The 13,531-nt window shown below is 41.3% G+C and overlaps 1 protein-coding gene across 1 annotated transcript in view; it reads left to right on the forward strand.

The window, feature by feature from the left end:
- LOC144518504 (transmembrane protein 132C) overlaps positions 1-13,531 on the forward strand; it is a 123,510-nt gene that overhangs the window by 41,324 nt on the left and 68,655 nt on the right. The window contains exon 2 of the mRNA XM_078251232.1: positions 3,549-3,744. Coding sequence (XP_078107358.1) covers positions 3,549-3,744 — 196 coding nt within the window. The remainder of the gene's footprint in view (positions 1-3,548; positions 3,745-13,531) is intronic.

A 13,531-nucleotide genomic window follows, 5' to 3' on the forward strand; every position in this document is an offset into this window, starting at 1 on the left:
ATAGATATTTGGCAGCTCTTATGTTTACTTGTGTCTGACTCCTCGCTCGGTCAGTCTGCCGTTTCCTCTTTCTCTGTTCCTCCGACAATACTTTCCTAGCTTTCTGCTTCTTTTTTGCTGGCTCAGCCATGACGATAGTGTGAAAAACTCCATCGCTACCTTGTTAGCCGGTTCCTGAATGGGTGTATGTGTGCAGTGCCGGGAAGCAATTTGTTACATCGCGAAACCTGATATCACACGATACTTCCTGATGTTGATGTCGGCGACTCGCCGGCCCAAAGTTGTAAGGGTGGTTTTTCAACTCACAGGTGCTAGGGGGGAGCGAGACGACCACCATTCAACTCGAAAAAAGTCGTATAACCATTCCAATGACTCAGAAGCTGTTCAAATAAATTAAGCTAAAAAAACTGCATAGATCCCGTTTAATAGGTGTCCCCTCTCAATACAATACACAGAATGTACATAATGCACTACTAATGAATATGTCCGGTTTAATCTGTCCATTTTAGTTAGATAATGACTCTTTAGTCATTTATTCATAATTAAGTCATCCTGAATCTGACCACAATCATGATATATAAATACAGCCCCAATCTTAACTGGGAAATCGTTGGCTCAGGTCTTAAAGAAGGAGATGCAAAGAACTTCTGTGAGGATAAATGATACGACTGGGTGTGATTCACACAAGCAGCAGATAGAATCAGGATTCCTGACAGGCAAAGAGGCAAAGCCGATAATGACAAAGTCTACAAAGTCGTGAGGGCATGATGTGCAGAACAAATCCAAGTTGTCAAAATGACAGAAAAGATTCTGTATGTAGGAATCAGAATAGAGAGGTAGAAGATAATATTTTATATATTTTTTTAAAAAGTTGCCGTAGTTTTCCAAGTGTCATTAACAGATTCTTATGATAATGACTGATAGATCTTTATAATGATTTTAAGATCGGTGATGTCTCAGAATCACTCTCACACAGTAAGCAGAATGGCTTCTATCCATTAAGTTGTAACATGTATACAGTGGTGTGAAAAAGTGTTTGCCCCCTTCCTCATTTCCTGTTCCTTTGCATGTTTGTCACACTTAAGTGTTTCGGAACATCAAACCAATTTAAACAATAGTCAAGGACAACACAAGTAAACACAAAATGCAATTTGTAAATGAAGGTGTTAATTATTAAAGGTGAAAAAAAATCCAAACCATCATGGCCCTGTGTGAAAAAGTGATTGCCCCCTAAACCTAATAACTGGTTGGGCCACCCTTAGCAGCAACAACTGCAACCAAGCGTTTGCGATAACGTGCAATGAGGCTTTTACAGCGTCCTGGAGGAATTTTGGCCCACTCATCTTTGCAGAATTGTCCTAATTCAGTTACATTAGAGGGTTTTCGAGCATGAACGGCCTTTTTAAGGTCATACCACAACATCTCAATAGGATTCAGGTCAGGACTTTGGCTAGGCCACTCCAAAGTCTTCATTTAGTTTTTTCTTCAGCCATTTGGTGGTGGACTTGCTGGTGTGTTTAGGATCATTGTCCTGCTGCAGAACCCAAGTTCGTTTCAGCTTGAGTACACGAACAGATGGTCGGACATTCTCCTTCAGGATCTCTTGGTAGACAGCAGAATTCATAGTTCCTTTTATCAAGGCAAGTCTTCCAGGTCCTGAAGCAGCAAAACAGCCCCAGACCATCACACTACCACCACCATATTTTACAGTTGGTATAATGTTCTTTTTTATGAAATGCAGTGTTCCTTCTACGCCAGATATACTTGGACACACACCTTCCAAAGAGTTCCACTTTTTGTCTCATCGGTCCACAGAATGTTGTCCCAAAAGTCTTGGGGATCATCAAGATGTGTTCTGGAGAAATTGAGACAAGCTTTGATGTTCTTTTTGCTCAGCAGTGGTTTTCTCCTTGGAACTCTGCCATGCAGGCCATTTTTGCCCAGTCTTTTCCTGATGGTGGAGGCATGAGCGCTGACCTTAACTGAGGCAAGTGAGGCCTGCAGTTCTTTGGACGTTGTTGTGGGGTCTTTTGTGACCTCTTGGATGAGTCGTCGCTGCGCTCTTGGGGGTAATTTTGGGCGGCCGGCCACTCCTGGGAAGGTTCACCACTGTTCCATGTCTTCGCCATTTGTGGATAATGGCTCTCACTGTGGTTCGCTGGATTCCCAAAGCTTTGGAAATGGCTTTATAACCCTTTCCAGACTGATAGATCTCAATTACTTTCTTTCTCAATTGTTCCTGAATTTCTTTGGGTCTCGGCATGATGTGTAGCTTTTAAGGATCTTCTGGTGGACCTTACTGTGTCAAGCAGCTCCTATTTAAGTGATGCCTTGATTGTGAACAGGTGTGGCAATAATCAGGCCTGGGTGTGGCTAGAGAAATTGAACTCAGGTGTGGACAACCACAGTTATAGTATGTTTTAACAAGGGGGGCAATCACTTTTTCACACAGGGCCATGATGGTTTGGATTTTTTTTCTCCTTTAATAATAAACACCTTCATTTACAAATTGCATTTTGTGTTTACTTGTGTTGTCCTTGACTTTTGTTTAAATTGGTTTGATGTTCCGAAACACTTAAGTGTGACAAACATGCAAAGGAACAGGAAATGAGGAAGGGGGCAAACACTTTTTCACACCACTGTAATTATTTTAAGATGGGATTATTTGACTCCCCATTTCTCTCCCACACACACTTACACACACACACTTACACACACACACACACACACACACACACACACACACACACACAGACACACACACACACACACACACACACACACACACACACATATTCACACATGGATAGTGTTTTTGCTCCCTTTCAGCAGTCCTCATTATCATTTCCATCACCAAGATCCTCACCATCATCCCCCTTTATCATCCTTGTCATTATTATCATCATAATCACATTTTCATAAGTAGCAGGAGATACTTAGTGTAGATGTAAACTACATAATTTCTTTCTCCAAAAATCTCCAAAGATTGTCTCTCTCTCCCTTAATTTGTCATGCTCTTTTACAAAAACAATTTAATAGAAAGGAGTTTATTGTTTCACTGATTACTTAAATACTCTCATCTTACAAATTAAAATCCAGAAATTCCCTTGTGGTTTCTGTCTCTTGTATTAAAGGTATGTTTACCATTATTTGTGACATTGTTCTATCACAAGTTAGTAGACATAAAAGTTGTGTTGATCAAAATGACACCTGAATGGTATTCTGTGGTCATCATGGCCAATGCTGCTGTGTTTCTACATTCAGTCTTAAAATGTGGCCAGTACGAATGTCTGCCTCAGATTTCCTGGTGACATTTTTATACAGGGCACTCTTCACATTGTCTGGCCTGTCAGGATGGTTATGGATTGTGGACCCACTTGTGCGTTTGAAATAATATATATATATATATATATATATATATATATATATATATATATAGAGAGAGATATAGATATATATATATATATATAGATGTACAGGAAAGACCAATACATCTTTTGGATTTTAAAACAGACAAATATGTATTTTTTCCCCCTCTTTCTTTGTAGATTGGAAAGTCAATCATATGAGGTGATGCAGCTGGAATTTGAGGTGGATAACGTGATCAACCTGGTGCCAACCCAGACTTTACACTGGAATATTGAGTACCCAGCTGGCATGCAGACAACTTCCAGACAAACAGAGAAAGTCTCGCACCTCTACATCAGCAACGCAGACATACAGGGAATCGTACCACTGGCTGAGGTGAGTGATGACTGGATAGATGAGAACAGATACAGTTATCTGTGAGCATACATAAATGACATACCCAGCAGCACATTTCTTATGCTGGAATAGATTTTTCCCTCCATTACCCACCTCCTCTTAACATTCTTGCTGACACCCCCAGCGCATTTCCTTCCTCTAGGTTGATCAAAGCTATAAAGGTCAGCTTGTTTACCCCCTCCTGTTGCTACAAGCCTCCTGGTCACACACACAGCAGGTTTCACCCTTGCAGATTTTCAAAATGACAAGGAGCCTCACAAATATGGACACACAGACACGCAGGTACAGCCCTACACACCTACCTTCACGCCAAACGCTTCCCCCATGCTCGCAGGTGTCATTCCTGGTGAGACTCAAGCACAGTTTGCCTCTTAAAAGGCTGCTTTCCATATAGACCCCAAACTTTCGTTGCTCTGTATTTGAGTCTGGACTTCAGTGTCACTTTAAGAAGCATTCAATTAAAATAAATAAATGAATAAATAAACTGTGCTTCTATAGTATTTGTGCAATGTTTCTACGACTTGTTCACTTGAGTGAAGGCTGCTGGAACAAAGCAGTTTTTATAACACTTTGTTCTACGTATTGGGACTATAAACCAGAAGGAAGAAGCTGAAATTCCCTGTGCAAAGTGTTATAGTCGTCATTTGAAATCAAGCCACTTATCCGCTGTGACTGACTGCTGGTTAAGCTGTGACTCACAAATCAGCCTATACTAGACCGTTTAACAATTTGATTCAGGGAGTTGCTGTTCTTTAAAGATAGGTTTCCAAACCATGACTCCATAGAAAATATAAAATTGATTATGAAATTAAAAAAATAAAAGCACGAAAGAATAAGGTCATCATAGTTTTGGCAATTTGGAAGTTGGACAGGTTCCTCAAACAAACGCTGGACCCTTTTTTGCAAACAGCTTCAAAATTTGCTTCAAAGTTCTGTTTTGAGTCAATAATTGTCCCAAGATATTTAAATTAATATGATATGAAATTATATTTAATTGTAATTTCCCCACTGAGGATTAATAAAAAGACTAAATTAAAATTATAATATAATAAAATATAAATAATTTTGAATTTTAGTTTTTACTTAAATTTTAATTTTAATTTTTGCTTACATTTACTTTATTATTAAATTAAATTGTAAGATGACATATTTATGGAAGTAAATCTGTTTCATTGGATTTTGAAATTAAAAAGCCATTGAATTTCTAGCACTGAATATTAATGCATTGAAATGATGTATCTGATAACTGGCAGATAACACAGGTTGCTGTTTATCTTTTAATGGCTAATTGTGTTTTGTTATTTAAACAAACGATTGAGGAAATAAACTTGTCCATGATTCTATTGAGAGACCTCCAGCTGACAGCGGGGTCTGTGAGCATCACTGGCCGGCCTGCGAGCAAGCGATCCCAGCTGCCACACTGGCTGTCACGTCAGACTGGAGCTTCGCAAGTCTCTTCACATTCACATTTCACATTTACTCCAAACATTGGAGTAAATGTGCAATTCGCCATAACTTTTTTGTAAAAATGCCCATATTCGAACTCTACATAGTTGATTTCTTGCATAAAAGTCTCAGAAGCGAATTTAGTGATGAAATAGCAGACGCAAATTGTAAAAAGTTTCCAGTTGTTGGCTGCTGCTACTATGGCAAACTCCCAATCTAGATTCTAGAATTGATTGCTTTTCTTTGGGTTCCCGGATGTTAACACTGAATTTTAAACATTACATTTTGCAGCTGAACTTGGCTTGTTGAATTTGAGTAAGTTGAAAATATATTATAGTTGAATTTTAAACCTCTCTGGGAACCATCACCTTATCATGGTGGAGAGGTTTGTGTGTCCCTATGAACCTGAGGGCTGTGTTGTCTGGAGCTTTGTGCTCCTGGTAGGGCAAGGCAAAGTGGTCTCAGGTGAGGGGCCAGACAAAGAATGGTTCAAAAACCCTATGAGTGACCGAGGAAGAGATGGAGTGACCCTGCCCGGAGGAAGCCCGGGGCCCCCGTCTGGAGCCAGGCCCAGATGGAGGGCTCGTCATACTCACTAGCCCGTTGGAGTTTACCCCGGTGGACGAGAGGGTCGCCTCCCTACGCCTGCGGGTTGTGGGGGGGAAAACTCTGACTGTTGTTTGTGCATATTCACCAAACAAGAGTTTGTATTCAGCCTTCTTGGAGACCTTGAGTGGAGTCCTGCATGGGGCTCCAGTGGGGGATTCCATAGTTCTGCTGGGGGACTTCAACACGCACGTGGGCAATGATGGAGACACATGGAGAGGCGTGATTGGGAGGAACGGCCTCCCTGATCTAAACCAGAGTGGTTGTTTGTTGTTGGACTTCTGTGCTAGTCATGGATTGTCTATAACGAACACCATGTTCAAACATAGGGATGCTCATAAGTGTACTTGGTACCAGAGCACCCTAGGCCAAAGGTCAATGATCGATTTTATAATCGTTTCATCTGATCTGAGGCCATATGTTTTGGACACTCGGGTGAAGAGAGCTGTCAACCGATCACCATCTGGTGGTGAGTTGGGTCACGGGGTGGGGGAAGACTCTGGACAGACCTGGTAAGCCCAAATGGGTAGTGCGGGTAAATTGGGAACCAAGGTGCTTCTGGAAAACCGTTCGCCACCTCAGGAGGGGGAAGCGGAGAACCATCCAAGCTGTGTACAGTAAGGATGGGACGCTGTTGACCTCAACTGAGGAGGTAATAGGGCGGTGGAAGGAGCACTTTGAGGAACTCCTAAATCCGACTAATACGCCCTCTATGGTAGAGGCAGAGCTGGAGGATGATGGGGGATTTTCGTCAATTTCCCTGGTGGAAGTTGCTGAGGTAGTTAAACAACTCCACAGTGGCAAAGCCCCAGGGATTGATGAGATCCGTCCAGAAATGCTTAAAGCTCTGGATGTGGAGGGGTTGTCTTGGTTGACACGCCTCTTCAACATTGCGTGGAAGTCTGGGACGGTGCCTAAGGAGTGGCAGACCGGGGTGGTGGTTCCCCTTTTCAAAAAGGGGGACCAGAGGGTGTGTGCCAATTACAGGGGTATCACACTTCTCAGCCTCCCCGGTAAAGTCTACTCCAAGGTGCTGGAAACGAGGGTTCGGTCGATAGTCGAACCTCAGGTTGAAGAGGAACAATGCGGATTCCGTCCTGGTCGTGGAACAACGGACCAGATCTTTACTCTCGCAAGGATCCTGGAGGGAGCCTGGGAGTATGCCCAACTGGTCTACATGTGTTTTGTGGATCTGGAGAAGGCGTATGACCAGGTCCCCCTGGGAGATACTGTGGGAGGTGCTGCGGGAGTATGGGGTGAGGGGGTTCCTTCTCAGGGCCATCCAATCTCTGTACGACCAAAGCGAGAGCTGTGGCTGGGTTCTCGGCAGTAAGTCAGACTCGTTTCAGGTGAGAGTTGGCCTCCGCCAGGGCTGCGCTTTGTCACCAATCCTGTTTGTAGTATTTAGGGACAGGATATCGAGGCATAGTCGGGGTGGAGACGGGTTGCAGTTCGGTGGGCTGGGGATCTCATCGCTGCTTTTTGCAGATGATGTGGTCCTGATGGCATCATCGGCCTGTGACCTTCAGCCCTCACTGGATCGGTTCGCAGCCGAGTGTGAAGCGGCTGGGATGAGGATCAGCACCTCTAAATCGGAGGCCATGGTTCTCAGCAGGAAACCATGGCCTCCGATGGAGTGCCTTCTCCTGGTAGGGAATGAGTCCTTACCCCAAGTGAAGGAGTTCAAGTATCTTGGGGTCTTGTTCGCGAGTGAGGGGACAATGGAGCGGGAGATTGGTCGGAGAATCGACGCAGGTTTCCTCAGGAGGGTGGCTGGCGTCTCCCTTAGAGATAGGGTGAGAAGCTCAGTCATCCGTGAGGAGCACGGCGTAGAGCCGCTGCTCCTTAGCGTCGAAAGGAGCTAGTGGAGGTGGTTAGGGCATCTGGTAAGGATGCCCCCTGGGCGCCTCCCTAGGGAGGTGTTCCAGGCACCAGCTGGGAGACCCAGGACTAGGTGGAGGGATTATATCTCCAACCTGGCCTGGGAACGCCTCGGGATCCCCCAGTCTGAGCTGGTGAATGTGGCTCGGGAAAGGGAAGTTTGGGGTCCCCTGCTGGAGCTGCTACCCCCGCGACCCGATACCGGATAAGCGGACGAAGATGGATGGATGGATGAATTTTAAACTTTGTATTTTGCATCTGAATTTGTTATATTGAATTTGTTTATGTTGAATTTTTGATTCTGAATTTATGAACTTAGAAAAATAAATGTGAAAATGAGTTGTTGAAAATTTGAAGAGTAGAAATTCAGAGGCAAAAAATTCAGATACTTAATTTCAATGCATAAATATTCAGTGATAGAAATTCAATGGCTTTTTAATTTCAAAATCCTTCCTGCCTGACTCTTAATAAATATCACTTCAGTTGCGGGCATGTTTTCTAAAATAAATGATCATGTCTTTAGTTTTAGATATGTTTAATTGAAGACTTCTCTCACCTGCTGACAACGTTGTTGAAGACCGGGGCTAGTTTCATTGTCCTGGAGCCTACTAGTAATGACATAGTCTTCTGCAGACTTTAAGATGGTCGAATTTCCCCACCTCCTCTGACAAATTTGTGTAGAGAATTAATAATAAGTGTGAAAGCACACATCCTTGTGGGGAACCAGTGGAGGAACAAGCTTGGTCAGGACAGAAGTCCATTTACCCTTACTCCTATACAAAAAGTCCAAACAAGTCAGGGGTGCTAATATTATACCCATAATATAAGCCCTCTTACTGATTAAAGCACCCATATTATGCTCATTTTCAGGTTCATAATTGTATTTTAAGGTTGTACCAGAATAGGTTTACATGGTTTAATTTTCAAAAAACACCATATTTTTGTTGTACTGCACCGCTCTCTGTCACTGCTGCAGATCCTCTTTTCAGCTGGTCTCTGTTTTAGCTACAGAGTGAGACCTCTTTTCTTCTTCTTCTTCTGTACTATCTTTGATTGCACTCGCACATGCGCAGTAGCTCAGATGTAGATCATGTCAGCTAGCTAGCTCCATAGACAGTAAAAGAAAGGCTGTTTCTACAACTTCGGTCAGTTACAAGGCAGGATTAGCTGGGAGACTTCTAAATGAGGGCGCACATGTAAGTAGTTCTTTTGTAGATTATGGTGAACTTGTGTGTGTTGTAGCAGTGCTTTGCTATTGAGAACGAGGTAGCATGCTAGCGTTAGCATTAGCGTTAACGCTAACGCTAATGCTACGAGCTAATGGTTGCGGTTAGCCAGCTCGTTTCGGCTTGTAACGTCACAAGCCGTGCCGATTTTGAACAGCTCACCCAGAGACTGAAGGCAGGACACATTCAGAAAGCGTATCTCACTCAAAACAGCATGGATGGATTTTTTTCAAAGTTTGTATGTGTGTGGAAGCACCAGAGACACAAAAGAACACCCCAAATCCCAGAAAAAGTTTTTTTCATAATATGGGCACTTTAAGCTCAACAAACAATCAGCAAATCCTAAATCAATACATATAATGTTGTAAAATGATTTAAAGCACAAACAACTGATTGTTTCTCTTTCCCTTCCTTTTCTTTCCTTTTCTCTTATGCAGGCTAGCAAATCACTTCCACAAGCAGTTTCTATTGACAACTGAAAACATCTTCAAGAGTAATTTTAGTGGGAAATAGCTACAGAATATAAAAATAAAACATCTATTAAGTAAAAAAAAAAGTAGAATAAGATATAACCTTTACGATATACAATTGTAATTTTGTATTTTGTATTTTTTTTCCGTATGCATTGTTGCCATCCAGATTTCCCTTAAGGGGAAAAAAAAACTCATGAAGTTAAATTCAAAGCTTTCTGTTTGGAAAAGATAGCAAACCTTTGCATAAGAATTATGACTTTGGACTTATTTTTTAACAGACATGGACAGGTAAAGGAGATGATTGATTAAAAAGACTGCTTTCATCCGTAACATTTCACCACCATTACTTCATACAATCACAGATCAAACCAGACACATCCCATAACAGAAATTGCTGCTCTGGCTACAGCAACCAAGAACCTCAGGCTAAAAAGTGAGGAGGACGATGCTTTTCAAAATACTACCAGTTCCATTACCACTGAGGTAGAGCTAATCTGGCCGGATAGCACCTCCTTCAAACAGCAAAGCCCAAGTGAGAAAACCCAATTTTGTTCAGAGCTTTTGCAACCTCTGTCTCTTTCACAAACTGGAAAAAGCAAGCTTGAAACCATCATTTCAAATAGCAGTGTTGTTGGGATTTTGCTTGCTTTTTTTAAAGGGGGCGATGTGAATGAAGCTCTGGCGTGAGTACGTCTCATCCCTTGTATTCTTTAAAACAGAAGTATTTAAATGTGTGTTTTTTAGATACCTTAATTAAAAGCATTTCCCTAAAGGTTTCTATGCAACATAATTGTGTCTTTCTAAATGTATTTGCTGTTGTAGTACATATATGTAATTTCTTGGAGACAGTTGTTTTATCTTATTCCCTTTATGACTACATGCATTCTGTTACTGAAGCCCATGCACACATACACACAAACAAATACAACTAACTTTATATATACATCAACATCAACATCTACAAACCCAGTTGCATTGACTCTCCCTCCATCTCGTTATTGCCCCTCTCCTTTGGCTAAAAGCATCAAAATGGCTGCTATTACAAACTATTTGGGCCTCTTGATTTGTTTACCAAAACTGCTGACGAGGTGTTGATTGTCGGTTGGTTGTTTAAGGTCTGTCACTGATAGGGTCACTGAGATGAAAGCACCAACGTTTTTTCGAGGATGGAAGTAAAAGGAATCAAATTATAAGCTAGAATCTTCAAAGGATGTAAAAGCTTTCACAAAATCTTGCATCCTTGTTCCTAAACAATTCCACATCTGAGGATTATATGGAACAAAGGTACAGCCATGTGACAACATGTGGGATCTTTACAGTTGTTACATATTTTAAAGGCCTAAAAACTAAGCCTAGAACATAATTGCATCCGGAGCACTCAGCACTGGTTTTACAACATGATTTCTCTGTCTGATCTGTTTGTGTGATTCAACTCCACCTCAGTCATCATCTACACCATCTCCCAAATCAAAAGTCAGGTTGTCAACAGTACTGATGTGGCAATGCAGTGAGTTCTGTCTTAACAAGGCAACAACGAAAACCGGAATGCTTCCTGTCATTACCAAGCCCTCTCCGACATTTTCCTCCTAATTCCGCATATCCATTAAGGTTCATGGTCTCTTGGCTGAGCGGGAAAGAAAGAGGCCCTCTTCAGGAAATGAGGGATTATTAGGAGTAATTTGTCTCCAGCGGGGACTGAAAAAATTGGTTTCATCTTTTAGAGAGGAGTGGAGAGGTGAGGAGAGGAGAAGTTAGGGAAAGTGGGAGGGGGGGTGGCGACAAAAAGAGAGCCAGAGGGAGATAGAAACAGAGATAGACTGACAGAAAGTGAGAGAGGAAAATGTTACTGTAAATGATTTATTTATATCGCCTAATTCGCAGTGCCTTTACTGAACTGCATCAAAGTGGGGATATTTGTATATATTGCCTAAGGAGAACAATAGGGTTGAGCAGGAGAAGTTTGCTACAAGTTGTAGAAGTGAAAATGGGAATTACCATCTCTTAAAAATGGTCTTTAAATGGCAACACACAGCGGCAGAAGATAATTGATGCTTTTCACACATAGTGGGCCGTTGAGAAACATTCCTTTCATAAGATATTCCTCTCAATTTTGATTCTGAAATTCTTTAGGAAGCAGAAAGCCCATAAACCTTTAGGCCGTGGCTAAAAACTGTTTATGTACACAACATTCAGGCAGTTAATCCACCACCATTTGCCTTGCACAATAGACAGCTCTAGGAAGTTTACTGTAGGTTTAATGCAATTGTTTTGTCCCACCCTAACTGTATTACTATTGGACAGTCTGTGAATTGTAATTTCAGATTGCATTCCCATTGGCTGGGGATATCACACAGTCTGTCTGAAAGAGCCACATATAACATATCACTAGATGGGATACAACAAAAACAAATTGCGGTTGGCCCAGTTGCTATTTGCATATCTTAATGGAGGCGTATGAAGTGGTAGAGACAGAATTGGACATTTCTTTAAAAAAAAAAAAAAATATATATATATATATATAAATAAATAATAATAAATAAAATAATAATAATAATAAAATGCGAAGATTGTACTTGTGCTTTGATCACCAGGCAGCAGATGAATACATGGAAACAACCCTGAAATACTTCTAACATTGTACCCCCACCTCCTGCTACATCAGGTATATTTAGATCTTTATTTTAAATTGTGTATGTCATGGCAATGTAGCGCCTAGATTCCTTTTGAGGAATGTTAAGAACAAGGCTAAACAAGCTAGCTAAATAAGTTATCTTTTGTTGTGAGAAAGAGAGGTTAATGGGCTAATTTCAAAATAATTCAAAATACCACTTATATGCAAATTAAAGGCTTACCTCGCAAGTTCAATATTTCTCCATGGGTCGGAAAATTTGGTCGGAATAATAATAAAAATAATGATAAAAAAAACAATAGTGGGCGCCAGGATAGCTCAGTTGGTAGAGCGGGCGCCCATATATAGAGGTTTACGCCTGTGCAGCGGCCGTGGGTTCGACTCCGACCTGCGGCCCTTTGCTGCATGTCATTCCCTCTCTCTCCCCTTTCATGTCTAAGCTGTCCTATACAAATAAAGGCCTAAAATGCCCCAAAAAATAAAACAACAATAGTAAAAATAAGTATTTCCAACAGGAAGTTTCAGCACCAAGGACAGCATCACAGCGTTCGCTAAAGTGTAGCATCAGAATCCTAATGTAACACCATTTTTTGTGTTAATGTGGTAATTATTAGTGGAAATGAACAGTCCTGCCCTTTTTGATACAGTAGTTCCATCTATCTTTGACTTTACTTGGTGACATCAGTGATGAGAAAACATGAGAGAAAATAATGGAGTAATGGACAGAGAAAGGGGGACAAAACAACCTGTTATGTTAGTCAGGGTTAAAACAGAATGAAAAAATAGGTCAGACTTGGACCTGCTATACTGTTCTTGCTCTTAGAGATATTTTAACAGCTGATAAATTGGATCAGTAATGATGTTGTGTTATGTTCCCTACAAGCACAATTACACACCTCTGCCTGGAAAGAGAGCGAGAGGGAGAGAAAAAGAAAGAAACTGAAAAATCGCCCACATCACAATACATTAAATTAAAATGTATGCTTCACATCTGTGAGAACATTGCCTGTTGCAAGTTTTGATTGACAAAGAAGGATGAATAAAGATGTAGAGACAACCTGCATATCCCATCTGACTTTTATTAAAACATTATGTGCCCTTTTGTAATAATGCTTTTACAATGTATCTGCCCCTACTTGTTTGGTATAGAGGAGGGAAGGAGTGAGTGGGAAAAAAAATAAAAGGTTACTCTTTCTTCTCCGTAGCTTCCTCTTGTCTGCGTTGTCTTGGAATTAAATAGTTTTCATAACTGTCCTCCATTCCTTCTTCCTTCTCTCTGTCTCTCTCTCTAAACAGCTTTCACCACTTTCATCCCACTTTTGTCCTCCCTTCTCCATTCCCCTCCATTAATTGTGTCTCTTTTTCTTCTTCTTGTCTGTCTCCCCGTGTGTCTTCTTCATCCCTCTCTTTCTCTACAGAGTTTCACCTCTCTCTATGATGTTTCGCTATGTAATTAATTATTAACTTGAACACTTGTTTATCTTTGTTGCTTGAGGATGCCTGTG

This window comes from Sander vitreus, chromosome 5 (genome assembly GCF_031162955.1).
Source record: "Sander vitreus isolate 19-12246 chromosome 5, sanVit1, whole genome shotgun sequence".
Lineage (NCBI taxonomy): Eukaryota > Metazoa > Chordata > Actinopteri > Perciformes > Percidae > Sander > Sander vitreus.